The 25,634-nt window shown below is 48.8% G+C and overlaps 1 protein-coding gene and 1 long non-coding RNA gene across 4 annotated transcripts in view; both read right to left on the bottom strand.

The window, feature by feature from the left end:
- The window catches only part of LOC137421824 (uncharacterized), a 54,793-nt gene extending 44,151 nt beyond the window's left edge, over positions 1 to 10,642 (bottom strand). The window contains exon 1 of the long non-coding RNA XR_010983409.2: positions 10,036 to 10,642. This is a non-coding gene — a long non-coding RNA (uncharacterized LOC137421824). The remainder of the gene's footprint in view (positions 1 to 10,035) is intronic.
- Positions 10,643 to 18,670: 8,028 nt separating this feature from the next.
- TOPORS (TOP1 binding arginine/serine rich protein, E3 ubiquitin ligase) overlaps positions 18,671 to 25,634 on the bottom strand; it is a 31,367-nt gene continuing 24,403 nt past the window's right edge. For all 3 annotated transcript variants that reach the window (XM_068108248.2, XM_068108246.2, XM_068108247.2), the window contains exon 3: positions 18,671 to 22,046. In XM_068108248.2, the coding sequence (XP_067964349.1) occupies positions 19,485 to 22,043 (2,559 nt within the window). In that variant the 5' untranslated portion in view covers positions 22,044 to 22,046 and the 3' untranslated portion in view covers positions 18,671 to 19,484. The remainder of the gene's footprint in view (positions 22,047 to 25,634) is intronic.

Below are 25,634 nucleotides of genomic sequence, written 5' to 3'. Positions count from 1 at the left end.
GGTTGGAATTTGGACGAACAAAATTGATAGTGGAGAGACCCCCGATGTGGTGGGATGGCAAATCCACCATCCCTCACAGAGTGGGGGCAAATGCGCAATAGTTTATGGGGTGGCTATGACAACCGAGCCAGGGAGGGCTTGGATAATTGTAGGGATCTAGCGAAGATGACATTAGGTAACGTTAAGTTTAGTTAGTGACTGATACCTGTAGTGGGGACGCAGGTAGATTAGTGTGGATTATAATGACGTGGGAGCGCAATAGTTTAAAGGGACGACTGGGAAGCGCAAGTTTCAGAGGGGAGTAGTTAGCTGAGATGATGCCGTGTGTGTGAAGATTGAACAGGTGAGAATTGAACAGGTGTGATTGCACAGGTGTGCAACTGAACAGGTGTGTGGGGCAGTGTATGGGTGAGAGATGATGATTGCGTGTTGTGTTGACCAAATGGTCCAGGAAGAAAGGAGGGTGCAGGTGGCACCAGGTGTGAGGGCACAGGTGTGCCACAACAGGTGTATGTGGCTGTGTGGAATAAATGGTAGTGTGGAATATCTGGAGTATTGGAATGGATGGTCGTGGAGTGAGAATGGTGGAAATTGTGGAGTGGAGTGGATGGTGCGAAGGTGTGAATGGGGGAAGAGTGGACCCCCATCACGGATACCCGGGGCGGGTAGTGTAAGTGTTAGGTAGAGGGTACAGGTAAATTGTGGTTGGATATTGGCATCTGTGGTGCGGGTGGCAGAATGGTATGTGGATGGGTGCCTTAGTGTTGTGGAAATGGCTGGGCGTGTAGCCTGTTAGTGTGTGTAGTTGGTTTGGGCACTCCACCACTGTGAGGATGTCGGCCAGGTGAGGCCGCAGGTGGGCTCTGGGAACCGGTAGTAGTTGTTGTGGATGGGGCCCGAGGATCCGGAGGACGGACCCGGGTAGCCCAGTGCCAGAGGGCACCATGGGGTGACAGAGCCAGGAGAGGGGCTGTCCCCAGTTAGTTAGGTTAGGGTGAGGAGCTAGGTAAGCTCGGGTGGCAACTACAGTGGTGGAGGTGTGCAGGTGGGTAGACCTGTTGGGAGAGCTAGACGTCACAGCCCAGAAATTGTGCGAGAGCACCGGGAGATGAATCGGGGGAGTGAGACCCCAAATTGAGAGGCACCACAGTTTGGTCAATGGGAATTGGTTTTTAGAACCCATAGTGTAAGTTGGCCAATGGATTGGCAGGGAAAGACCCCGGGTAGTGTAAAGTGTGTTAAAGTCATTTAGAAAATAGTTAGGATGAAGGATCTCCTCGCACCATCTGCATCCACTCACCTGAGGTGACAGGTACTCCACACCATGCCATGTTTTGATTATTTTTTATGATGCAAATGTTTGGATTGTGAGACGCATCATGACGTGGGTGTGACATTGTGCGTAATTCCATCTCTCCCTCCTTATGAGGATTGATGATGAATTGGTGATGGCAAATTTTGAAGTAGAGGGATTGTGGTGACGAATTTGGTATCGGGGAAATATGGGGAAGACGTGACAGTAGTGACGAATTGGTAATGTGGAGATTTTGTACATATGGGGTAAGGGCAAGGGCAAGGGTAGGGTAGGTGACCGGGGGGTGACGTACGGTAGGGACGAGCTTTCTCACTTCGCCCTCCGTACGCATTTCACCTTGCATTGCCTTATTGACGTGTACCCTTGTGACCTTACCCCTCGCTCAATTGTCTTTCTTTTGTCTCCCACATGACCTGTGCGCCATTGGGTGCCGATGGGAGCGTGCGTGAGGTGGCCATTGTGCGCCCGAGATTCCCAGAACCAGCATGCATTGCGTTGATGTACCACTGTATGGACCGCTGTTCTGCGGCCAAGTACCACTTGATGGACCCCAGGTTCTGGGGCAGGGCACCTCTGTTGGAGACCGGCCATAGTGGCCAGGGAATCTTGCTTGCGGACCTCGGTAAGGTGGCACCTATGCCAAACAGGTGGACCACCCTTAGTTGGCCCCTGAGGACCTAAATAAAAACGAACACAAGTTGTGCTTTTTATTATTTCCAACTAGGCCGCATGAAGCCAGAAGACGTCGGGAAGAACATCGGCCCAGCAGAGAAAGAGAAGACCACCACCAGTTGTTTTGTTGTGTTTATTATGAACCATGGTGACTGCGCACCGAGTGGTGCTTTTGGTGCTTTTTGGTGCTTTTGGTGCTTTTGGGTGCTTTGGTGGTATTGGTACTGGTGCATCGATGCAATGCGTGCTGTCTCCTCCCTCCCAACAGGAATTTCTTTCTCTTGTTCCCTAAAAAGAAAAAAGAAAACACAGGTCCTGGGTTGCGTTGTAAATAAGAAATCACGTCATTGTAAATAATGCTCCCCACCGTAAATGTATAGTTTGAGAATAATTCCGTAATTCGGTTAGCTGTGGGCTTGAGTCTGTTAGACAGGGTGCAATGCAATAGGGGGACATACTTATTTGTGTTTTAAGATTGTCACACTCAGGGTCAGGTTAATTGTAGAGGGAATTACACCTACGTGTCACACTAAGTTAAAGTTTAGTAGGCCCGAGGGCGGGCCTGAAGAAAGGAGGGTGCAGTGTAACGAATGTGGAAACGTTACAATGTGAACGTTACAAAAGTATGGTAACATCCTCGTAATGTAAATAATGGTCGCAGCCGTCCTAGTTAATTCCATGAAACTTACACGCAGGTCACGATATATCTTTTAAATAGTGTATTTCCTTATTCCATGTAGGCTAAGTATGTGTTTCCCACTAGATTGACTTTGCATTGTATCAAACAAAATAAGCGTAGGCCCTTCCAATTTCCCCAAACATCTCCGCTCTCCAAAGTTCCTTTCAAAAGGGTGGGAGTTGTTTTCAATCCCGCAGGCCGCCATTGCCCATGTGCTTTGAGTCGGAGAAGAAAGGCGTGTCTCCACCTCGTCATAAGAGGGAAGGAGTGAACCAGCCCTAAACAGCCAATCAGCACCGCGGTGAGCGACCCGGTAGGCGTGCCCTCGGAGCCGGCGGCTTGATTTCGCCCGAGGTGATAAAAGCGACTGTAAGGGACTGCTTTACCAGATGCCTTGAGAGAGGCCTTGGGAGATGACCCTGGGAGATGAGCAAAGAGGCTGCACCAAGAGGAGCGGTGAGATGCGAAACGCTCCAAGCCAAAGAGGAGAGGTACTCGGCAAGGAAACCAGCTTTGGAGAGACGCGCTGAAAGGAGGGAGACGGCTCCACCCCAAGAAGAGGAGCAGGTGTGCCAAACCAGCGCGTGACGTCTACCGCAGCGGATACACGACGGAGGGTTTCCCGCCAAAACCGCGAGGAATTGCGAGCTGCGGCCTCCCGACTTTGCCTCCCTCTCAAGCAATCCACCTCAAGCCCTACCTGCCTGCATTATCCCCTGTGTAAGTGTGAACGTCCTGTCCTGCTCGTTGTCTTGGGGCTAAGTAAAAATGAATAGTGTAAGTTAACGATTCGCTGTGTTACTGCTTCTTCCATCCATTGCTGTGTGTGTATAATAAATCTGTTCTCCCTCCGTATTCTTCTTCTTCTTCTTTTCCTTCTCTTTCGGTCGCTTTAGAGATTTCCCGATTGAATATCTGTGGGGCGATCTGGTCAACGTCGGGTGGAATCGGGTTCTAATCGGGGAGTAACTGTTCGGACGCGGTTAAATACACCACCGCTCGGTCAATATAACATCTAAAGCCGCGTCTGTAACAATATATATCTATCTATAATTCCAGTAATCTCTGTGTGTGTGTGTGTATGTGTGTGTGTATGTGTGTGTGTCTGTGTGTTTGTCTGTGACCGCTGTTTCTCGACAACCACGGGTCCGATATACTTGAAACTTGCCAGGTATATTGCTGGGGACCTGAGGATATGCCTTTTCAAGGTTTCATATTAATCGGAGAAGTAGTTACCGAGCTATGGCGATTTATTTACCAAACTCGCAAGCCGTTCGCTTTGGCTTTGCGAATGGACCAAACCATTTCATGTAAATAGAGGGGGGGGTTCTACCGTACTCACAAGCCGTTCGCTTTGGCTTTGCGAATGGACCAAACCATTTCATGTAAATAGAGGGGGGGGTTCTGTGGTCGTTACTGCCACGTGGTTTCAAAGTTTTTTTTTGTTGTTGTTGTTTGCACGCATGTTTTTTTGCACCCACGTACGGGCACGCCCTAGTATCTATAATTCCAGTAATCTCTGTGTGTCTGTCTGTATGCGACCGCTGTTTCTCGACAACTACCGGTCCAATATACTTGAAACTTGCCAGGTATATTGCTGGGGACCCGAGGATGTGCCTTTTCAAGGTTTGAAATTAATCGGACAAGTGGTTCCCAAGGTATGGTCACCGTACTCGCAAGCCGTTCGCTTTGGCTTTGCGAATGGACCAAACCATTTCATGTAAATAGAGGGGGGGGGTTCTGTGGTCGTTACTGCCACGTGGTTTCAAAGTTTTTTTTTGTTGTTGTTGTTTGCACGCATGTTTTTTTGCACGCACGTACGGGCAAGCACGTACGGGCAAGCACGTACGTGCGGGCACGCCCTAGTATATATATATATATATATATATATATATATATATATATATATATATATATATGTATATATATATGTATATATATATATATATATATATGTATATATATACAGTGGAACCTTGACTTACGAGTGCCCCAACTTACGAGTTTTTCGAGATACGAGCCGTCGCTCCGGCAGTTTATTGCTTTGAGATGCGAGCCGAGATCCGAGTTACGAGCTTTCGCCACACGGTCACGTGGTTATCTTGCCGTTCAAGTACGTATCTCTGTCGTATAGCGCTGCATTTTTTTTTTCGCATTTTGGTTATTTCGAGTTCACGCCGCCAGGTGGGTTCTGGTCACGTGGTTATCTTGCCGTTCAAGTACAGTACGTATCTCTGTCGTATAGCGCTGCATTTTTGTTTTCGCATTTTGGTTATTTCGAGTTTACGCCGCCAGGTAGGTTCTGGTCACGTGGTTATCTTGCCGTTCAAGTACAGTACGTATCTCTGTCGTATAGCGCTGCGTTTTTGTTTTCGCATTTTGGTTATTTCGAGTTTACGCCGCCAGGTAGGTTCTGGTCACATGGTTATCTTGCCGTTCAAGTACAGTACGTATCTCTGTCGTATAGCGCTGCGTTTTTGTTTTCGCATTTTGGTTATTTCGAGTTTACGCCGCCAGGTAGGTTCTGGTCACGTGGTTATCTTGCCGTTCAAGTACAGTACGTATCTCTGTCGTATAGCGCTGCGTTTTTGTTTTCGCATTTTGGTTATTTCGAGTTTACGCCGCCAGGTAGGTTCTGGTCACGTGGTTATCTTGCCGTTCAAGTACAGTACGTATCTCTGTCGTATAGCGCTGCGTTTTTGTTTTCGCATTTTGGTTATTTCGGAAAATTTCATGTTCATGTCGAACATTTCATGTTCATGTTCATGTTTTCATGTTCATGCCATGCCAGGCCACAACTTGTTCAGAGTGCCGGCGATAGCTCGCCTTCTCTTTGTGGAAAACACGGTGAGATCCTTAACATCCAACAACTAATGGGACGCAAACGGGGCGCCCAGTTTAGCGGTACACACATTGATGAATCACCCTGCCTGTGATTCACCCATGACAGGTTATAGCTGGGTCGGGATTCAAACCCAGGCTGGACAGTTTAGACTTTAGAGTCAAGTGTGCGTACCTCCAGTCCAGGCCATCCTGCCAACTTGTATGCTGCATACAGGTGAAATATAAAGCGCGAGATATTTTTATATATACTGTATATTTTTTTAAAAATTGGTGTGGTTTTTGGCGGGCTGGAACGGATTAATAGCATTTCAATGCATTTCAATGGGGAAATTTGATTTGAGATACGAGCAATTTGAGTTACGAGCTCGGGCACGGAACGAATTAAACTCGTAAGTCAAGGTTCCACTGTATATGTGTATATATATATTATATATATATATATATATATATATATATATATATATATATATATATATATATATATATATATATAGGAAAGTTCAGAATGTGTAGGTTTTAGTATGGACCGTGTGATGCGAAAAAGAAGAAACCCATCTCGATGTACATAAGCAGGGTAAATGTTCAGGATAAGTGTTTGCATGTCGCCATAAGGGGCGTGGCTTTTGTGTTAACTAGTTCCAGGGCGCAAGATTTATAAACCCGTGTGAATTGGCCCCCTGTGATTTATCTCTGATGTTCTTATAAAACTCAGCCAGCCAGGTGAAGGGCTCCATTGGCCAACCACGCCGCCAGGGCCAACAGAAACAGCATTTGCCGATCGGCAAGGGAACTCCGTCATCCGACCATCAAGCCAGTTGGCTGCTTGTTCACGCTTGGGCGTTGTCTGCGCCATTTGTTGGTACGCTTCCTGCGCGGTGGTTTGGAGGTGACGAACGCCAACCCCTCCTCATTGAGACCAGAGTTAAGTGCCGGCCAGCAGGAACATCATTTATTTTTATTTAATATTTCCCCTTGTTTGTATACAAGTCTGAGTACAACAACAACGACAACATGCATTTTAAGGCCATTTTCCCTGCTAGAGCGGGGGTTAGCCTTGCGGTCCCCATGACAATCTTCTCCATTTTTCCCTATTTTCTGCATCTCTCCTTGTTAACCCCCTTGCCCGCATTTCTTCTTCCACCATCTTTAGCCAAGTCTTTCTCGGTCTTCCCCGTCCTCTACTTCCTTCTACATTCATTTCCATCACTTCTCAACCAGTCACTTTCATCGTTCCTCAACACACGACCAAACCCTCTCAAGCTGTTCCTCTTCACAGCATCAATCACAGGCTCTATTCCCATCATCTTTCGCAATTCATCATTTGTCTTCCTCTCTCTCAACGATACTCCACACATCCACCAAACCATTCACATTTCCACCCTTTCCAGCCTTCGTTGCTGCTCCAAGTTCATTACCCATGTCTCGCTCCCATAAATCATAACACTTCTCACACATGCAGCATACACCTTTCCCTTCAGCTTCAACGACACTCCCCTCCTCATCAGCACGCCACTCAGTTCCTGAAACTTCTTCCATGCACATCTCACTCGAGCAACCGTTGCCGAGTCTGATCCACCTTCTCCATTCAGCATGTCTCCGGGGTAGCAAAATGTTTTCACACCTTCCAGCTTCACGCCGTCTCCAAGATCCAACTCAACATTTCCTCCATCTGCAGCTCCCTCTGTGCACACCTTACATTTTAATGTAGCTGCCGCAATGGTTAATGACCCTCTGAGACCACGACATTTTTGATGAATCCACTCAGCGCACATTGTACATTGAATGGAGTTCACTCCGACACCCTTCCTGCACACAGCACATGGCCACTTCCCAGTTCTTTCCACCTCACCACATGCTTTACCACTTGCCATCACCTTCGTCTTTCTGATATTCACCTTCAGACCTTTTGTCTCCATACATTCCTTCCACTTGTTCATCTTTTCCTTCAGTCCATCCATACTTTCCGCAATCAACACCAGATCGTCTGCATACAACTCCCACGGTAAACCCTCCTTTACGTTCTGAGCCAGCACCTCCATCACAGCTACAAATAGTAGTGGACTTAGTACCGACCCCTGATGCACTCCCACCTTCACCTCAAACTCACCACTGTTCCCTTCCTTCGTCCTTACAGCTGTGCGCGCTCTTTTGTACATTGCCATCACTACTCTGATCAACCATTCCTCCACTCTTAACTTCCTCAAACTTCCTCAACTCCTAACTTCCTCAATTCCTTCATTCAACGAAATGAAGAGTAGAAAAGCGGGAGGGCCGATGGAAGTTGTGGGAGATATGTTGAAGGCAGCGGGAAATTGTGGTGTGAAGTGAATGACAGAGATCTGCAATCTGGTGGTGAAAAAAGGCCGCATTCCAGTGGATTGGGAACTGAGTACCCTCGTCCCTCTATACAAGGGGAAAGATGACCCTCTGGACTGTGGCTCGTATCGAGCGATAAAGTTATTGGAGCATGGAATGAAGGTATTGGAAAGGGTGTTGGAGAGGAGGATAAGGAAGAAAGTGAAGATTGACGAAATGCAGTTTGGATTTATGCCAGGAAGAGGAACGACAGATGCGCTTTTTATTGTGAGGCAGTTGCAGGAGAAGTACATGGAGAAGAGGAAGAAGTTGTTTCTTGGGTTTGTTGATCTGGAGAAAGCATTCGATAGGGTTCCACGTGAAGTAGTGACATGGGCATTGAGGAAGTTAGGAGTGGAAGAATGGTTGATCAGAGTAGTGATGGCAATGTACAAAAGAGTGCGCACAGCTCTAAGGACGAAGGACGGGAACAGTGGTGAGTTTGAGGTGAAGGTGGGAGTGCATCAGGGGTCAGTACTACGTCCACTACTATTTGTAGCTATGATGGAGGTGCTGGCTCGGAACGTAAAGGAGGGTTTACCGTGGGAGTTGTTGTATGCAGATGATCTGGTGTTGATTGCGGAAAGTATGGATGGACTGAAGGAGAAGATGAACAAGTGGAAGGAATGTATGGAGACAAAAGGTCTGAAGGTGAATATCGGAAAAGCGAAGGTGATGGCAAGTGGTAAAGCATGTGGTGAGGTGGAAAGAACTGGGAAGTGGGCGTGTGCTGTGTGCAGGAAGGGTGTCGGAGTGAATTCCATTCAATGTACAATGTGCGCTGAGTGGGTTCATCAAAAATGTAGTGGTCTGAGAGGGTCATTAACCAGTGTGGCAGCTACATTCAAATGTAAGGTGTGCACAGAGGGAGCTGCAGATGGAGGAAATGTTGAGTTGGATCTTGGAGACGGCGTGAAGCTGGAAGGTGTTTTGCTACCTCGGAGACATGCTGAATGGAGAAGGTGGATCAGACTCGGCAACGGTTGCTCGAGTGAGATGTGCATGGAAGAAGTTTTGGGAACTGAGTGGCATGCTGACGAGGAGTTGAGTGTCGTTGAAGCTGAAGGGAAAGGTGTATGCTGCATGTGTGAGAAGTGTTATGATTTATGTGAGTGAGACATGGGTAATGAACGTAGAGCAGCAACGAAGGCTGGAAAGGGTGGAAATGTGAATGGTTCGGTGGATGTGTGGAGTATCGTTGAGAGAGAGGAAGACAAATGATGAATTGCAAAAGATGATGGGAATAGAGCCTGTGATGGATGTTGTGAAGAGAAACAGGTTGAGATGGTTTGGTCACGTGTTGAGGAAGGATGAAAGTGACTGGTTGAGAAGAGTGATGGAAATGAATGTAGAAGGAAGTAGAGGATGGGGAAGACCGAGAAAGACTTGGCTAAACATGGTCGAATAAGAAATGTGGGCAAGGGAGTTAACAAGGGGAGATGCAGAAAATAGGGCAAAATGGAGAAGATTGTCATGGGGACTGCAAGGCTAACCCCCGCTCTAGCAGGGAAAATGGCCTTAAAATGCATGTTGTTGTTGTGTAGGTCACATAGTTTGGCAGCCATATTGGATTGAAGGAAAATATTAAATAATTATATCTCTGAAACCGCTCACCCTATCGATGCAAAATTTTACAAATATCATCCAACAGCACTTTTGCATATCGATTGAAAATGATGTCATAGGTCACGTGGTTTGGCAGCCATCTTGGATAGAAAAACGAACCTTATCCGATGAACACGTAACTTCACAAACATGATCCCCTACCCATACATATGCAGAGTGTACATTTTTTCATGTCATATTTCATGTGGAATGGCAGCCATATTAGCTCGAAAGCCGATATTTTTAAAAATCAATTCTCTGAAACTGCTTCACCGTTCGATGTGAAACCTGTCATGTCTGGTAAAAATGCGATACTTGAAAACAGCTGAAGGGATTTAAATCAAACTTGTTTATTTTTAGGAAAGTGAACGAGGGCATCTACCTGTTGTGGGACTATGCGGAGACATATTGGCGACACGGTCGCATTGCTCGAGTTTATTCATTCATTAAAGCTTTTGAGACGGCAAAGTCTGCTCTGGGTGTGGAGCATGGTGGGAAGTCAGAATTTCCGACATGCTGTATTTGCATACATACTAAATCGATGACAAAAAGAAACAACGTTTACCTCGCCTTAAGGGTGAAATGTGTGCTCAGAACCCGCAGCCCGTGCCCTCGTGTCCAGACCCGTGCCATGGTGTTTCAGAAAAACGTACAATTCAGTGAATTTCTCGCAAATGGCCGCACTCCCCGAGCATAACACCAACTGTGAAACAACCTCGTCTTTATCAACGTGGTCGCCATTGCTCGTGTTCCTCCCGTCGCTTTGCTGACTCGTTGAGCCAGAATTCCAGAGCCGAGCGTCCGGCTGCGCTTCGTTTGCAGATTCCAAGGGTGACTTCCGATCTGATCGACCATTTCCGGTCGATTCCTGCAAATCCACGTCCAGGGTCTCGTCCACTGGTGAGATTGGCCAAAAGTTGTCTTTGAGGAAACTTCTGTGTAAACGTCCCTCGTCATTGTCAATTTGTCCGGGGACGGGCACCGTGAGCCAGCAGGGCGAGCACTAGGCATACGCTCCAACGACGTGTCGCGGGTTCGAGTCCCTGCTGGGGAGAAAAGTTGGGGGAACTGAAGACAAGACGACGATGAAGTGACTGACATACCGACGTCGTGTCTGTCGCTGTCTGCGAAATACTCCGTGCGACAAGAGGCCGATGTAAATCTGTCACCATGGCAACACGTGAAACAAAATAATTAAAAATCATTTTACCATCGATTTATTACATACGTATTGTGGAGGAGGGGGCTAAATTGAGAAAATAGAAAATGGTAAAGGAAATAGTAGCGATGATAATATGACTATGAGGAAGGAGTGCAGAAGTGTATGTGCCGAGTGGGGACGGAGTGGGAATACATAAGGTTATAACACCTCGTTCTCACAGCAAATTACTCCATTCGTCGGGCTGTAGCTATTAAAGCATTGCGTTATGATGTGGTTTTCCACACCGCCAGCACTCAGCAGGATGACCATTTCTACTTCAAAATACGCTGCGATCGACGTGATTGCGTAATCGCGTGTGCCCATGTCAGATGAACTGGACAAGGCACATTCACAATGACTGTCGAGTTTGTCAAAAGTACCAGCTTATGTTAGGTGATCGGTAGATTGGGGGGTATGGATGGGTTATTGCATGCACTGGTAGTGATCGTGATATCTGTGGCGTGCGCCTCCGCCTGCAGAATTTTTTTATTCATAATTATGACGTCATATGTCACGTGGTACGAACGCCATCTTGGAAAAACAGTTACAATGTAGCGGTTACCGGAAGCATACACAATCACCTTGCACCGGCCGATGACGCAACCGGCGAGCGGTTACTTGTCCGGACTCGCCCGGACGTGTCCAGACTTGCCTTTCCCGGGCGAACACTTGACTTGCATACCACGCCCCGTTGAGAGGCGTGGCTTACCTATTTGCATACCACGCCCTGCCTGAGAGGCGTAGCTTTTGTGTGTAGAACTTGACTTATAAATTGCTGCCCGTTCGATCGCCTGATTCAGTGCTTTTGAGTTGAGCTAGAAATAAATAGCTCAGTGAAACTTCGTTCCTGGTGTCGTCCATTTTGTCCAGCTTTATCGTGAGAGCATAGCTCCACAATTGGTGACCCCTTTTCAAGAACACGGCGATGGAGTCATCTGTAGCTTTGAAGCTCCCTGGCTTTTGGGAATCGCACGCAGCCGTCTGGTTCGCCCAAGCGGTTTCTCAATTCGCCCTGCGGAACATTACGAAGGACACGACGTGCTACCACCATGTGGTCTCCGCGCTCAACGCCTCCACTGCCGCCCGGGTCCTGAGCTTCCTACAGAACCCGCCGAATGCCGACAAATACGGCGCGCTCAAAGGCCTACTCCTCGGTGCGTTTGGACTCACGGAGACCGAACGCGCGCGACAACTGCTCGACCTCCCGGAGCTGGGTGAGGCCCATCCATCCGAACGCATGGACCACATGCTTGCTCTACTCGGCGACCACAGCCCAGATTTCCTCTTCCGCGAGCTGTTCTTCCGGCAGCTACCCGGGCAGGTACGATTAGCTTTGGCTAATTCGCCCATCACGGACCCTCGCGCCCTGGCCAAGGAGGCCGATAAATTTTTCTCAGCCAGGCGACACGTCGGAGCGGCCGCCTGGAACCCTGGGCCGACCGAGGCAACACCCGCGCCACGACCGGCGCCACCACCGGCCGAGTTAGCGCCACTGGCGGCAGCGGCCGCCGCGACGCCCCGTCGACTGAACCCGACACGACCGCCGGAGCCTCCACCAGAGCGGACCATGTGTTACTACCACGCCAGGTTCGGGCAGAAGGCCAGAACGTGCCGCCCACCGTGCACTTTCGGCAGGTCGGGAAACGACCAGGCCGGTGCTCGCTGCCTGCCATGAGCGTCGGCCATTCAGGCAGCCTTCTGTTTATTACGGACACAGCGTCCGGGCGGCGTTTTTTGTGCGACACCGGCGCTCAGCTGAGCGTGATACCCGCCTCGGTGCAGGACAAACAGGCCACGCTTTGTGGCCCCGCCTTGGTCGCCGCAAACGGCTCCTCCATCCGCACCTTCGGTTTGCGCAGCGTCGCATTCTGCTTCGGGGGCCAGCGCTTCAGGTGGGACTTCATCACGGCGAATGTACCCATGGCCTTGCTGGGTGCAGATTTTCTTTGCGCGCATGGGCTTTTGGTTGACGTCAAACGGCGTCGGCTCATCAACGCGGAGACCTTCAGCTCACTCGCTTGCTCATTGAGCGGCTCCGCACCAACCAAGCTAGCCTGCGCTCTCCCGGCCACGGACGATTTCACCCGCCTACTTGCTGAGTTTCCCGCCCTCACGCAGCCGACGTTTTCGGCCGTCGCCGTCAAACACCACATCCCGACCACAGGTCCACCGGTCTACGCCAGGGCTCGACGCCTCGACCCGGCCAAACTCGCCGTGGCGAAGGCGGTATTTGACGCGCTGGAGCGATTGGGCATTGTGCGGCGCTCAAATAGCACGTGGGCCTCGCCCCTGCACATCGTGCCCAAACCGGGTGGCGGATGGCGACCATGCGGCGATTACTGCCGCCTCAACGATGCCACCACCCCCGACCGGTACCCGATACCACATATACAGGACTTTTCCGCCCGTTTGGCGGGGCGGGTGATCTTTTCCAAGGTCGACCTCATTCGGGGCTACCACCAGGTACCCGTCCGGCCGGCCGACGTGCCGAAGACGGCGGTAATTACACCTTTTGGCCTCTTCGAGTTCCTTCGCATGCCGTTCGGCCTTAGGAACGCGGCCCAGGCCTTCCAACGGCTGATGCACAGCGTGCTGCGCGACCTCACCTTCCTTTTCGTCTACTTGGACGACATTCTCGTCGTCAGCACTTCCCGGGCGGAGCACCTCATCCACCTGCGCACGCTTTTTGAGCACCTCGGCCAGCACGGCCTCATCATCAACCCGGCGAAATGCCAGTTTGGCGTAACGGCCGTCGACTTCCTGGGGCACCGCATCACGAAGCGCGGGGCCGTTCCGCTGCCGACCAAGGTGGAGGCAGTCAAAAGTTTCCCGTGCCCCCGCTCCATCAAGGCCCAGCAGGAATTTTTGGGAATGGTAAATTTCTACCACCGGTTCGTGCCTCGCGCCGCCCATCTCATGCGCCCCCTGTATGAAGCCCTCCGGGGCAAGCCGGCCAAGCACGACGTCGCCTGGACCAAAGAGATGGACGAGGCGTTCACGGGCGCTAAGCTGGCCCTCGCCAACGCGACCATGCTGGCGCACCCGGCGCTCGACGCACCCATCGCCCTCACCACGGACGCTTCCGACTACGCGGTGGGCGCCATGCATGAACAGTGGGTGAATGGGGCTTGGCAACCGCTGGCCTTCTTCAGCCGACAGGTTCGCCCTAACGAGCGCATGTATAGCACTTTCGACCGCGAGCTCCTCGGCCTTTACCTGGCCGTTCGCCACTTCCGCCATCTTTTGGAGGGCCGCCCGTTCACGGCGTTTGTGGACCACAAACCCCTGGTCTTCGCCATGGCCAAGGTTACGGAGCCGTGGTCGGCCCGCCAGCAGCGCCACCTCTCCGCCGTGTCCGAATTTACAACGGACATCCGGCACGTCGCGGGCAAGGGCAACGCTGTGGCCGATTGCCTCTCCCGGTCCGGCGCGAACGCCGTCCACCTGGGTGTGGACTTCGCCCGCATGGCGGCCGACCCCACGGTGCAAGCCCTCCGGACAGCCGACACAGGCCTGCGGTTGGCCGACGCACAGTCCTCCTGTGCGACGTTTCCCTGGGCCAACCTCGACCCATCGTGCCCAACGGATGGCAGCGGCACATTTTTGACGCCTTCCACGGCCTTTCCCACCCGGGCCGGAAAGCATCGCAGAAGCTCGTGGCAGTGAAATTCGTCTGGCACGGGCTCCGTAAAGACGTCCGAGACTGGGCCAATGCCTGTGTCGCCTGCCAGCGTGCGAAGGTCCACCGGCACACCCAGGCCCCGTTGGCACCATTCGACGTGCCCGCGCGGCGCTTCTACCACGTCAATGTGGACCTGGTGGGACCCCTTCCCTCCTCGCGGGGCTTCACCCACCTCCTCACGATGGTGGACAGGACCACCAGGTGGCCGGAGGCCGTCCCGCTGGCATCAACAACATCCGCCGACGTGGCGCAGGCCTTCATTGGCACCTGGATTGCCCGTTTCGGCACCCCCTCGGACATCTCCTCCGACAGAGGCCCGCAATTCACCTCCGAGCTTTGGGGTGCGGTCGCCCAGGCCTTGGGGGTCAAGCTTCACCGCACCATGGCCTACCACCCCCAGGCCAACGGCTTGTGCGAGCGGTTCCACCGCTCGATGAAGGCCGCTCTCAGGGCCAGCCTCCAGGACGACGGTAGGGCCGACAGGCTCCCGTGGGTCCTATTGGGCCTCCGAACGGCCCATAAAGAGGACCTCCAGGCTTCCACCGCTGAACTGGTCTACGGCCAGCCACTGCGCGTGCCGGGCGAGTTCATCCCTGACGCCACCGGCCCCTGGTCTGCGGCTCGCCAACGCTCGGTCCTCCAAGAGGCCGCCAGGAGATTCTCGCCCCCGTGCCCACGTCCCATCATGGCTGCCCCCAACCCCACATCCCCCCAGCACTTCGCACTGCGGAGTACGTTTTTATCCGCAACGACGCACACCGGGGACCGCTCCGGCCGCCGTACGATGGACCTTTCCGGGTCCTGAAGAGGGACGACAAGTCGTTCATCGTGGACATCGGCGGCAAACCAGACCACATCTCTGTGGACCGCCTCAAACCGGCCCATTTGGACCTCGACCAACCTCCACGGTTGGCCCTTCCTCCACGGCGGGGCCGTCCCCCGTCAACCAAGCCCCCCGCCCGACCATCCGCCGCCACGCCACCTACCACCCCCACACGAATCACCAGGGGTCGTTTCGGCCGGGTCATCAAGACCCCCTGAAACTGACTCTCCCGGTGCAAGTTAATTCTGGGGGGGCGCATGTAGCGGTTACCGGAAGCATACACAATCACCTTGCACCGGCCGATGACGCAACCGGCGAGCAGGGATACTTGTCCGGACTCGCCTGGACGTGTCCAGACTTGCCTTTCCCGGGCGAACACTTGACTTGCATACCACGCCCCGTTGAGAGGCGTGGCTTACCTATTTGCATACCACGCCCCACCTGAGAGGCGCAGCTTTTGTGTGTTGAACTTGACTTATAAATTGCCGCCCGTTCGATCGGCTGATTCAGTGCTTTTGAGTTGCGCTAGAAATAAATAGCTCAGTGAAACTTCGTTCCTGGTGTCGTCCATTTTGTCAGGCTTTATCGTGAGAGCATAGCTCCACAACAACTCTATATCTCCAAAACCGCTCAATAGAAAATAATTGAAACATGGCTCATTATTATCAAGCACTCCGTATGGGGAATAAGATTTGTTAATGTCATTGGTGCCTTCATTATGACGTCATTATTGGACAAGTACAACGCTTGATCTGATCAGTAAGAAAAACAATTTTTGTCTGCAACTGTTAGTCTGGTAGACAAGAAATTTTGACCATAGGAGCGCCTCATCCTATAGAATTTTTCAATGATTAGTATGACGTCTTAGGTGGCGTGGTACAGACGTCATCTTGGAAAAATCGAAAAAAGTTGCACCTGTATATCTCCGAAACCGCTCCATGGAAAAAATTGAAACATGGTGTGTGGTGAAGTACGCCCAATGGGGAATAAGATATGTTAATGAGTATGTCATCGGTACCTTAATTATGACGTCATAATTCGACAAGTACAACGCTTGATCCGATCAGAATGAATTTTTTTTTCTCTGCAATTGTTGGTCTGGTCGACACGAAATTTTCACCATGGGGGCACCGCCTCCTGCAGAATAATTTAATAATTACGTCATAGGTCACGTGGTATAGGCGCCATCTTGGAAAAATCGAAAAACGTTGCACCTCCATATCTCCGAAACCACTCCATGGAAAAAAATTGGAAAGATACGTGACTCATTGTAAAGACCTCCGCATGGGGAATAAGTGTTGTTAATGATGATATCATAATTCGACAGGGACAATGCTTAGTCTAATCAGTTTCAAATTTATTGACCGTGATCTCCACAATTATATTATAGAATATAAATTTATTATATAATCACTCACGTGGTCTGGCAGCCATTTTGGATCAAAGAAAAAAACCCTTTGAAAACAGAAGTTGTCTCGCACCAAGTTGACTGCGCAGGATAAGTATTCATTGAATACCAACTAGTTTGTCTCTTTGGACGTTGTATTATTTGATGTCAGGGTGTATCCATGTCAGTGCTCATTAATGAGGTTGCTTAGTGGGTCGGGGGGCAGGAAAAATTGGAAGGGAGAAAGGCTGTCACCCTAGAAGATTCCACATCTTATGATTTTGGGATGAGGAGGATGTTGTTTTGGGATACCTTCTGGGAACCACTCATCTCTTTCCTGTTCCCCTTGGATAAGCTCATTGAATGTCCTGGAGTAATGAACGTGGAAAGCATCCAAATGCTTTAGCCAGTTTAGAATCCCATCTGAGACGGGGCTTTTGAAGTTTGCTGTGTGTCGTTGATTGTTATCTCTAAATGCTCGTTTCGGAAGGTGAAATGGAGTCCTTCGAGGTCTCGAAGTATCCACCTTCGTGAGCGGAAATGTATAAGTGCTTGCACGTGTGTGTGCGTGTGTGTGTGTGTGTGTGTGCATTCATGCAAGGTGTTGTTGTCTGCTGTCCCCACACGTTAGTGAGTCTCAAGAGATTGAATAGAGATCTACCAGGTCTCAAAGTATCCACCTTGGTGTGTGTGTGTGTGTATCTTACTTTCATTCACCAAATGTCCGTCCGTCCGTCCGTTTGAAGGTACCGCAAAATCGGCTGAACCGATCGCAATGATATTTTGGGTGGGTAATCCTGGGATCTCCTTGAGTAAAATAGGCTATATTGTTTTTCCAATTTCAGCTTTGGCCTTCAGCATTTTCAGGTTTAGACTCCTGCATAACGTTATTTTCCCGGGTGCCGCACAAACGGCTGCACCGATCGGACTCGGTGACCTCAGACAAAGACCTTTTATAAGGACATGGGTTGAATCCCTGCTTGAGAGAATGCCAACCCCCTCCCCACCATCTCTTCAACGCACAATCCCACAAGATATGTGGAAAGGACGACCCAAAACCAATTATCTTCTTTTTGATTCGTATATAGACATCATTAAAAGTAAATAATGACCTCGGCCAAAGTTCAAACGATGTGGGTTTAATCTCTACATGAGAGAATTCCACATAGCTATTTGGGCGGTGTCTATAAGCCAACAGATCACTGTCTTCATCGATCTTGCCGAGGCCGTAACACCTATCGGCTCAAAATCCTTTTAACTGTTGACATGGTAGTTTTTACAATGAAGGAAACATTAACAATGTTGTGAAAAGTTTATTTTGTGATTAATTTGTGATTGGAGATATGTTGTTTGGAATGAAAAAAGAGATATCGAGTTCAAATGAATGACGACATGCCGTGATGGTTTCTACTTTCTGAACGTGAACTTCGCGGATCCCCATATGCAGATTCGCCAAGGACCCACGATCGATGTTTCTATACGTGAACCTACCCGTTTGTTTGCGAACGGGTACATTTTTCATGGAAGTCCTTCACGAACTTGCTATCCATGTCTGACGTGTGACTGAGGGTGCTACAGGAATGTGGAATTTATTGGTTTCATGCTTTAGCATTCGCCCTATCTGCATTGCCTGTTTGCTTCTGGCCTCCCACACGTGCATAGCACGGGTATCTCACTAGTATATACAATCACGTGGCAATACTTTCTGGTGGGCAAAACACGAGCTTGGCTAAAAGCACAGCTTATGAGAGAGTTGCATGCAAAGACAAATGGCCACAAAAAGGTGTGCGTGCCATAAAGGGTGCATGCCGTTTTCATGAAACGCAGGTTGCTGCAGATGAAACGCCATGTTTTTACACTTGGCATGAATGACCTTTTGATGGCACAAACATGAATCCTGTACTGCTTTCAAAAGGAAAGTTGTTTTGTGTTCCTTTATTTTGTCCTCTGGTGGTGCATTTATTTATATTGAAAACATTGTGGACCACTGGCTGACTGCACAGCATCGAACCAAACTCATTGAGGAATAAGAACCAAACTCGAGTCAGTCAGTAGTTACGATACATACAACGGACGTTTAGGAAGATCAACACCCCATAACTCAAAGTCCATTCAGTTTTTTTTATATACAATTTAAGGAACACAAGCAATATGTGTGGATGAACCAAAATATAATAGCCACCATATTGCGCATGTCGATGAAGCCGTATGATGTTCCTTGTATGGTATTTACAGTCTCCGAAAGAGGTTGTTGCTTCATTTCTTAATGAGGTGTCAAAAACAACAAACTGGAGAATTCTTAAGGACAAACATATTTTGGTACAAAATTCATGTTAAGCAAATATTAAAAACAGCAGTTTCCATGAACACATTAAACGAAGATCTCTCTTGGCCACTGGCAGGTGCGGACATTAATCCTGAAAAGGTTTTTTTTTTTTTTTTGTATACATGATCGAGGCTTGTGAAAGAGCTAACATTAATCGCACAAAAAGTCAAACCGACACATAAAACACAAAATAAGGGGAGCGGTAGACAAGATGGGGAGAGAGGGGGAAGGACACAAACAACATTTGAGAGCAGGGACATCGAGAGAACTGTGGGAGGGCGAGGGCTTGGGGGGAGGTGGGAGAGGTATAAAACAAATGGACACTGATTCTTCTTCTTGCGTGTAACTTGCAATAAAAGCACCAGGACTATCGTCGACCTGGAAACAGTGATCGGGAATTGCACACATCGGATGAGCCAAGCCTGTCTGGGAAGTTATGGACAGGTGCATACGGATAGGTGCGTAATGGCTGTCATATTGAACATATTCTAATATGAAACAAAACCGGAGACATTTCTCCGTATATGTACGAGTACAATGTGTCATCAATATTTGTCATTCATGGAATTTAATAAAAGTACACAACCACTGCATATCAATGACTACGTTTATGCTTTTTCTTCTTCGCGCTCTTGCGGTAGCACTCTGTCTCTATGGTAAGTTTTCCTTCAAACACAATTTCCACACTGGAACTTTTCCCACGCTTTCCATCACTATGGTGGTGCCGTTGATGACGCTTTGAGTCCCGGCTTGGAGAGCGTGACCGATTCCTGTATCTGTCACGGTACTGCCCAGGTGATTGATAAGACTTGGAATGCAAGCTTTTTGTACGCTCTGCGTCCTTCTCATGTCGAGTAGTTTGCTCCATGTGACGAGTTTTGCATTTCCGCTTTCCACGTGGCTTGTCGCTTGAAGTTTCTGTCGACTTGGCTGAGCAATGGCGACCTCTTTCTCGTTCCCTGGATCGCCCATCACTGCTGTAAGACCGTTTGCTCCTTTCCCAACTTCGGGACCTCCCACGTCGGTGGTAGTTGCTCTCAGATGAACGCCTCCCATGGGATTTATCGTAACTTCGTGTCCTCGAGTTTTGATCCTTTGACTCCCAGCTGTGTGATCTCCAACTGTGGTTTACAGCCCTCTCTTTATCCCAAGAGTTGTATCGTTCAGAATCTACCTTCCAGTTTCTGTCATAGTATCTGTCATGATCGTGATTTCTGTACGAGTCTCTTCCCCAATGCCGCCGCCGTAATGATTCCTCAGAGTGTCTGAATTTATCCTCTCTACCCCTGGCCTTGTCATCGTAGCTTATATTCTTTCCAGAATCACAACCAGCAGCAAACTTTGTGTTGCTCACAGTTTCTTGCTGATAACACACCTGTTGAAGCAAATCGTTTCCATGTACCCTGCCATCCTTCTTGACATTACTTCTCTCATCACTGCTGCTACGTGAGGAAAGCCTCGAGTTTGTTTTATAGCTGCTGCTGTCACACCAAGTTGACTTAGTGCCCAACTCTGTGTTGCAGCTCATGTGAGATAAATTGGCATCGTTGAGCACTTCCCTGCATGCAAAACCAAGTTTTGAGGAAACGCCCATTTCAGAAACCACAACTTGTTCGCTTACTTCATGAGTGTCCTTTGCCTCACCATCTGCATAGAGAAAATTTGAGTCAGAAGAATGCGGTGACGTCAAATCTGTCCCTTCAGAGTCAGCATTATTATCTGGAGCACAATCCGTGGAGACACTAACGGTCCTCGAGGTTGCTGAAAGTGTCAAAATTTCTACCTTTGTATTGCATGTGGCAAATGAAGGACCTGGCTGTTCCGATTCAGAATCCGAAGACAAAGTGACGAGTTCAGGTGTCCGCTCACAGCGTGGTTTTACATAACCGACAATGAGGCACTCCTCCATGTCATCCTCATCTGCTTTTGAGTCCGTTTCTACTTTACACAATGGAGCACTTTGTTGGTTTTCCAACAAGCTCAATTCATCTTTGTCCTTTGGCGAAGGAGGGAGACCTGAGCTGGTTGAGCTAACACGCGACGTGGAAAGATCATGAGGGTAAGATGGGCTAACATATGATGGACCTGGTGTCACATCATCCCAGCCAGACAGAGAGGGAGAAAGCTCATCAGGGAGCTGGTCTCGTTTCAAGACAGATTCAAAATCTGGAGAAAGTGGGATGACAGAATCATCAGTGCTGCTGCTAATGACACTATCAACATAGCCACCATCGTGGGAATTTGATTCGGTGTAGCACGCACGCTCATCATAAGCATCTACGTTAAATGGTGACCGAGCAAAGCTTAGAAGTTCATGTAAAAAGTGATCTGTTCGATGCACAATAAACGGTTTCAGGTCCTGACGGAAAGTCTCACTATCCAAGTCATACAAACTGATGGTACTCATTATAAGGTGCTTCACAATGTTAATAACACACATGTGTTCTCCAAACAGAACAGTCAATTCCCGTTTTATCCAGGGCACAAGGCGATGAAGGCATGCTGGGTTTTGCCGAAAGAATTCTGCAGATACATCCCTGTACCGGCCACCATCTTCCACTCGTTTAACCCGCAGGCCCTTCCGATAGAGTGCACGGCGAAAAGTGATCATCTCCTGCTCCTGCAGTCGTTGGAGGTTACGGTTCTTAAGTGGAGCGTGTCGCCTCTCACGTAGCTGCTGCGTCATCTGCTCAATTTCCACATCACTGCGCAAAGATCGCTGCCGTGAAGCACCTTCAAAGAGTACACCACCGTCATAACTTCCAGACTCGTACTGCCATCTCCATTGCCTCCATCGCTCACGAGTCATCGTTGAACGATAACGAAAGCGGCGCCCTTCAGGGCTCGATAATGAAGAGTCATTCCCTGGTGTGAGTATGTATTCCTTGTAATTTGTATCGCTTTCCACACTGTGGATGATGCGATCAAAAGTCTGTTTGCAAAGTGGGCACTCTGCTTTGCTCTTAGCCCACTCTAATATGCAAAGGAAGCAGAAGGAGTGGAAACAACTGTTGGTGAGCGCACGGTTTTGAATCCGGTCCAAGCAGATGGGGCACTTCGAGTCTGGAGAGGCATCTGAAGGAAGGCGAAAGGAACCGCAAGACGTCTTGTCGGACCGTGACCCCATTGTTCCTTCCGAGCCTGACATGTCCATGACCTGTGCAAAGAGATGTGTGACAAAAAGAGAAAAAGTATTTTTTTTAAATGCAAAAGGAAAGCAAACTAAATGATGGATGATTGATATCAAAACACATAACTTCAAAAAATATAATCTCAACTTCCCCCAAAAAATAATTTGCAGTTAGAACCAGCGATAATTCAAATGTCGTCATATAAAAGAGGGCAACCATTGAGCAGTAGCCAAATACAGTTACGTTCCAACTATAAGGTGGTTGAATTTGTATAGATTTAGTTGAATAAAATATTTCGCTGAAATCCTGGCTTAGTTTTCAACTGGTCATTTCAGCTTTGTAAAATTCCCTGTGTTTTGAAAAAAAAACATTATTCCTGTGCCAAAGCGTTCCCCAGTGAGATTCCTAAATGATTATTGATAGACCAGTCACACTCACATCCATCATCATGAAGTCTTTTGAACGTCTAGATTTACTGTACCTGAAATCTGTGCTTCCTGCTTCACTTGATTGTTATCAGTTTGTCTATCGCTATAATTGTTCAGTTGATGATGCCGTTTTACTCAGTCCATTACGTGCTAAATCATCTAGATTTTTTAAAATCAATTTTACATCATTTTATAGTATCATTTTTGGCCCAATCCCGTGGGGTTGGGTCATAGGGTCAAATACCAAACTAGAACACTCTTCCAACGTTGCGACATCGACTGATATGTCTCCACCCACATTATTAAATAATTATACATACTTGTACCAGGCTTGATTTAAATCCCTTCAGCTGTTCTCAAGTATCACATTTTTACCTGACATGACCTCTGACCTCTGGATGCAAAAATCTAATCAGTTCATTTTTGCATCATAATATTGTTGCGGTTTTGAGTGTCAAGTGAGTCTAATAAAGGTTAAATTTGCCCCCCATAGTTAGTCACACAAGCAACATGTAGCCTCGCGATAGTATAGTTATGTCTTAGTATTTATAAGCTTAGTCCTTTTCCTTTGATAGTTCTGCGTTGAGTAGGAGCCAGGAGAATAGGCCCTACTTGCCACCGATTTTCCAGCCACCCTAGCCTCGATCCAGTTTGTTAAGCATTGGTTGATCATTGGGCGAGTTAACATGAGGCAGGCCTAGTAGGGTCGGGGCGGAGTCGAGGCAGAGCGGCGGAAGCACTGACGGTAATCACGAGCCGCCAATCAGAGCTCGAGCGTGGTGGCGGCGGCATTGCGTCAGAGGGCGTGGTGAGAAGAGTCGGGTGAGTTCCAGAAGGTTTGGGGGGCGTAGCTATAAAATAAAACCGGCTGCGCGAACGCCCTCAAGAGGACTAGCGAGAGGACTTGCTGCGTGAGAGAAAGATAAGAGGACTAGCGCAGGAACACTTAATGAGAAGGAGTTGTATGAGAGGACTTGCTGTGAGAGAGAAAGATAAAGGACTCGCAGAGGAATGCAGGATAAGCGCGACAGGCCGTGCGACAAAAGGATTGGCGAAAGAACTTGATGAACTTGACGCACTTGCACGAGAATGCGCGCGCTAACCAGCTCGGAGTGTATTGAAGAAGACGAGTTGGCCGCGTGTGCGAATGGTACAGATACGCGGATGCAGCCAGACGTGCTTATAACGAATACAGCGCATTTCAGCCGCTCGAGTGAGCAAGGCTGAGTAACCGCCAGCCGCGCTAAAGTCCGCCCTCTGCCGTTCCGCCCCATCATCTGCTTGTTCGAGAGACGCGCTACGAGTCCCTGCCTTCGCCTGCCACCATCTTCGCGGGATGTGCCGGGGACCGTGGAGAGCCGGACGGGGACCATCTCTCGACGCGTGGGGAACACCGGCCCATCTGCAATTCCCTGTGAGATTGTGAGACGGGCCCGTTGTCCAAGGGATAAGTTAAGACTGCTTAAGGATTGCTCTGTGTCTCTTCGTCCTTGAACTGTATATACATGTGGGAATAATTAAACCCATTTGTTCTTCCTTTCTTCCTGGTTCGACCGTTTCTGTGGTTTCTCCATTTGACTAAGCGTGGCACGAATAAGATCGCTCCAATCGGGGTCCAATATCTAAGTAACTGTGTGGACCACGTGTACGCAATCCGCTCGGCGTACTCAAAACCACACGTGGTTCATGCGAGGCTTGTTTCCTCGCTCCCAGGGCAGCGCGGGGAATTAGGTACGAGCGAAAAGTAGTCCCGAAACCCTACGCCGCGTTTGTCCGGGAGGGACGTAATAAGTTTCGGTTCCGCCAGGCCCAGTAAAGACAAGGGGATTAATCCCCCCTTGGTAAGGGGAAGAAGGCCGGCGTAGAGAACCGCAACAATATATTGTTGCGGTTATGGAAAAAGGACCCCGGGGTGTCACACTCAATAAACAAGGAACCCGTAGCTATATAGGCCATGGGCTACTATAGCTGGCCGTGCCCCCCCGTCCCAACACAAACCTCCGACCCTATATTTTTCTGATGCCCTAGAGCAGGGGTCGGCAACCTTAGGCACGCGGCAGCGTAATCATTGGCACACTGGCGAAAGCAGTGCCCTCTCCGCTGCATGCCAAATCACCTCTTGAACAGCCATTGGCTGTTGTGCGTGTTGCACTATGACAGTATTCCGGTGTGATGGTGCAGGGTGATGAGGTGGATGGATCAGAGCAGAGTCACCATTCCAACTCCAAATTATTTTACTGGAATAATAATCAATGATGATTGATGAAAGATGAAATCAAAGATTTTTGACATTTGTTTCCAATGCAATACTTTGTAAATGAGTTACTGAAAGCAGTGTTTTGAAATGGGGTCCATGCATATAATTTGTAACCTCATTGGGGACAAATTTTACAATGATAAAATGATCATTACAATGTCCTGATTATGAGAGATAAATGTTTCTTTAAAATGTTGTTGCTGTGCATGTAGCCTATATGGATGGAATAATATTCCATGTCTGTTGGAAATATTTTTTTGATGTGGTGTCATAATTAAACTTAATGTTAAACTTAATGTTGATATGGCACACGAATTAACAAGAACATTTTAAACTGGCACTTCATGTCAAAAAGGTTGCCGACCCCTGCCCTAGAGTGTCCTGAACATTGTAGTGAAAATGTATCAAAGTTGAACCCAGGTGTGATGCTCACTTAAACCGCTGAGAGGCGTCTATAAGACCTCGGACGTCCGCGACTCTGGGCCACTCCTGCGACATTATACTATGACATGTAGACTTGGATGGTACGTACCCGCTCACATTCTAGGCTTGCTTGCATTGACTGATATCGATCCTTTATATATGATGCCAAGATCCTGATACATATATTGCATGATTGTATTTTACAGGATGATGCCAGAGATCTGATTGTTATTAAACCTACCTATGGGACAAAGTTGTGGACCTGATTTATTTTCACAACACTTAATAACAATCAGTTCTTGCCGTCCACTCGAGGACAAGAGGCGGAAATGGCGGGACACAAGATGATCCAGGTACCGACATTCGGCGCCGACCCACAAGCAGTGGATTCAGGCTCGGAGCTAACTCATTGGCTCAAGACACTGGAAAATCAGTTCAAAGCCCAGGACGCCGCTGTCACTGATGAAACGAAACTGGACGTGCTGCAGACTAAAGTACACAATAAC

Source organism: Myxine glutinosa, chromosome 2 (assembly GCF_964187855.1).
Source record: "Myxine glutinosa chromosome 2, kmMyxGlut1.1, whole genome shotgun sequence".
In the NCBI taxonomy this organism is placed as follows: Eukaryota; Metazoa; Chordata; class Myxini; order Myxiniformes; family Myxinidae; genus Myxine; species Myxine glutinosa.
This window is presented reverse-complemented; position numbering and strand designations above follow the sequence as displayed.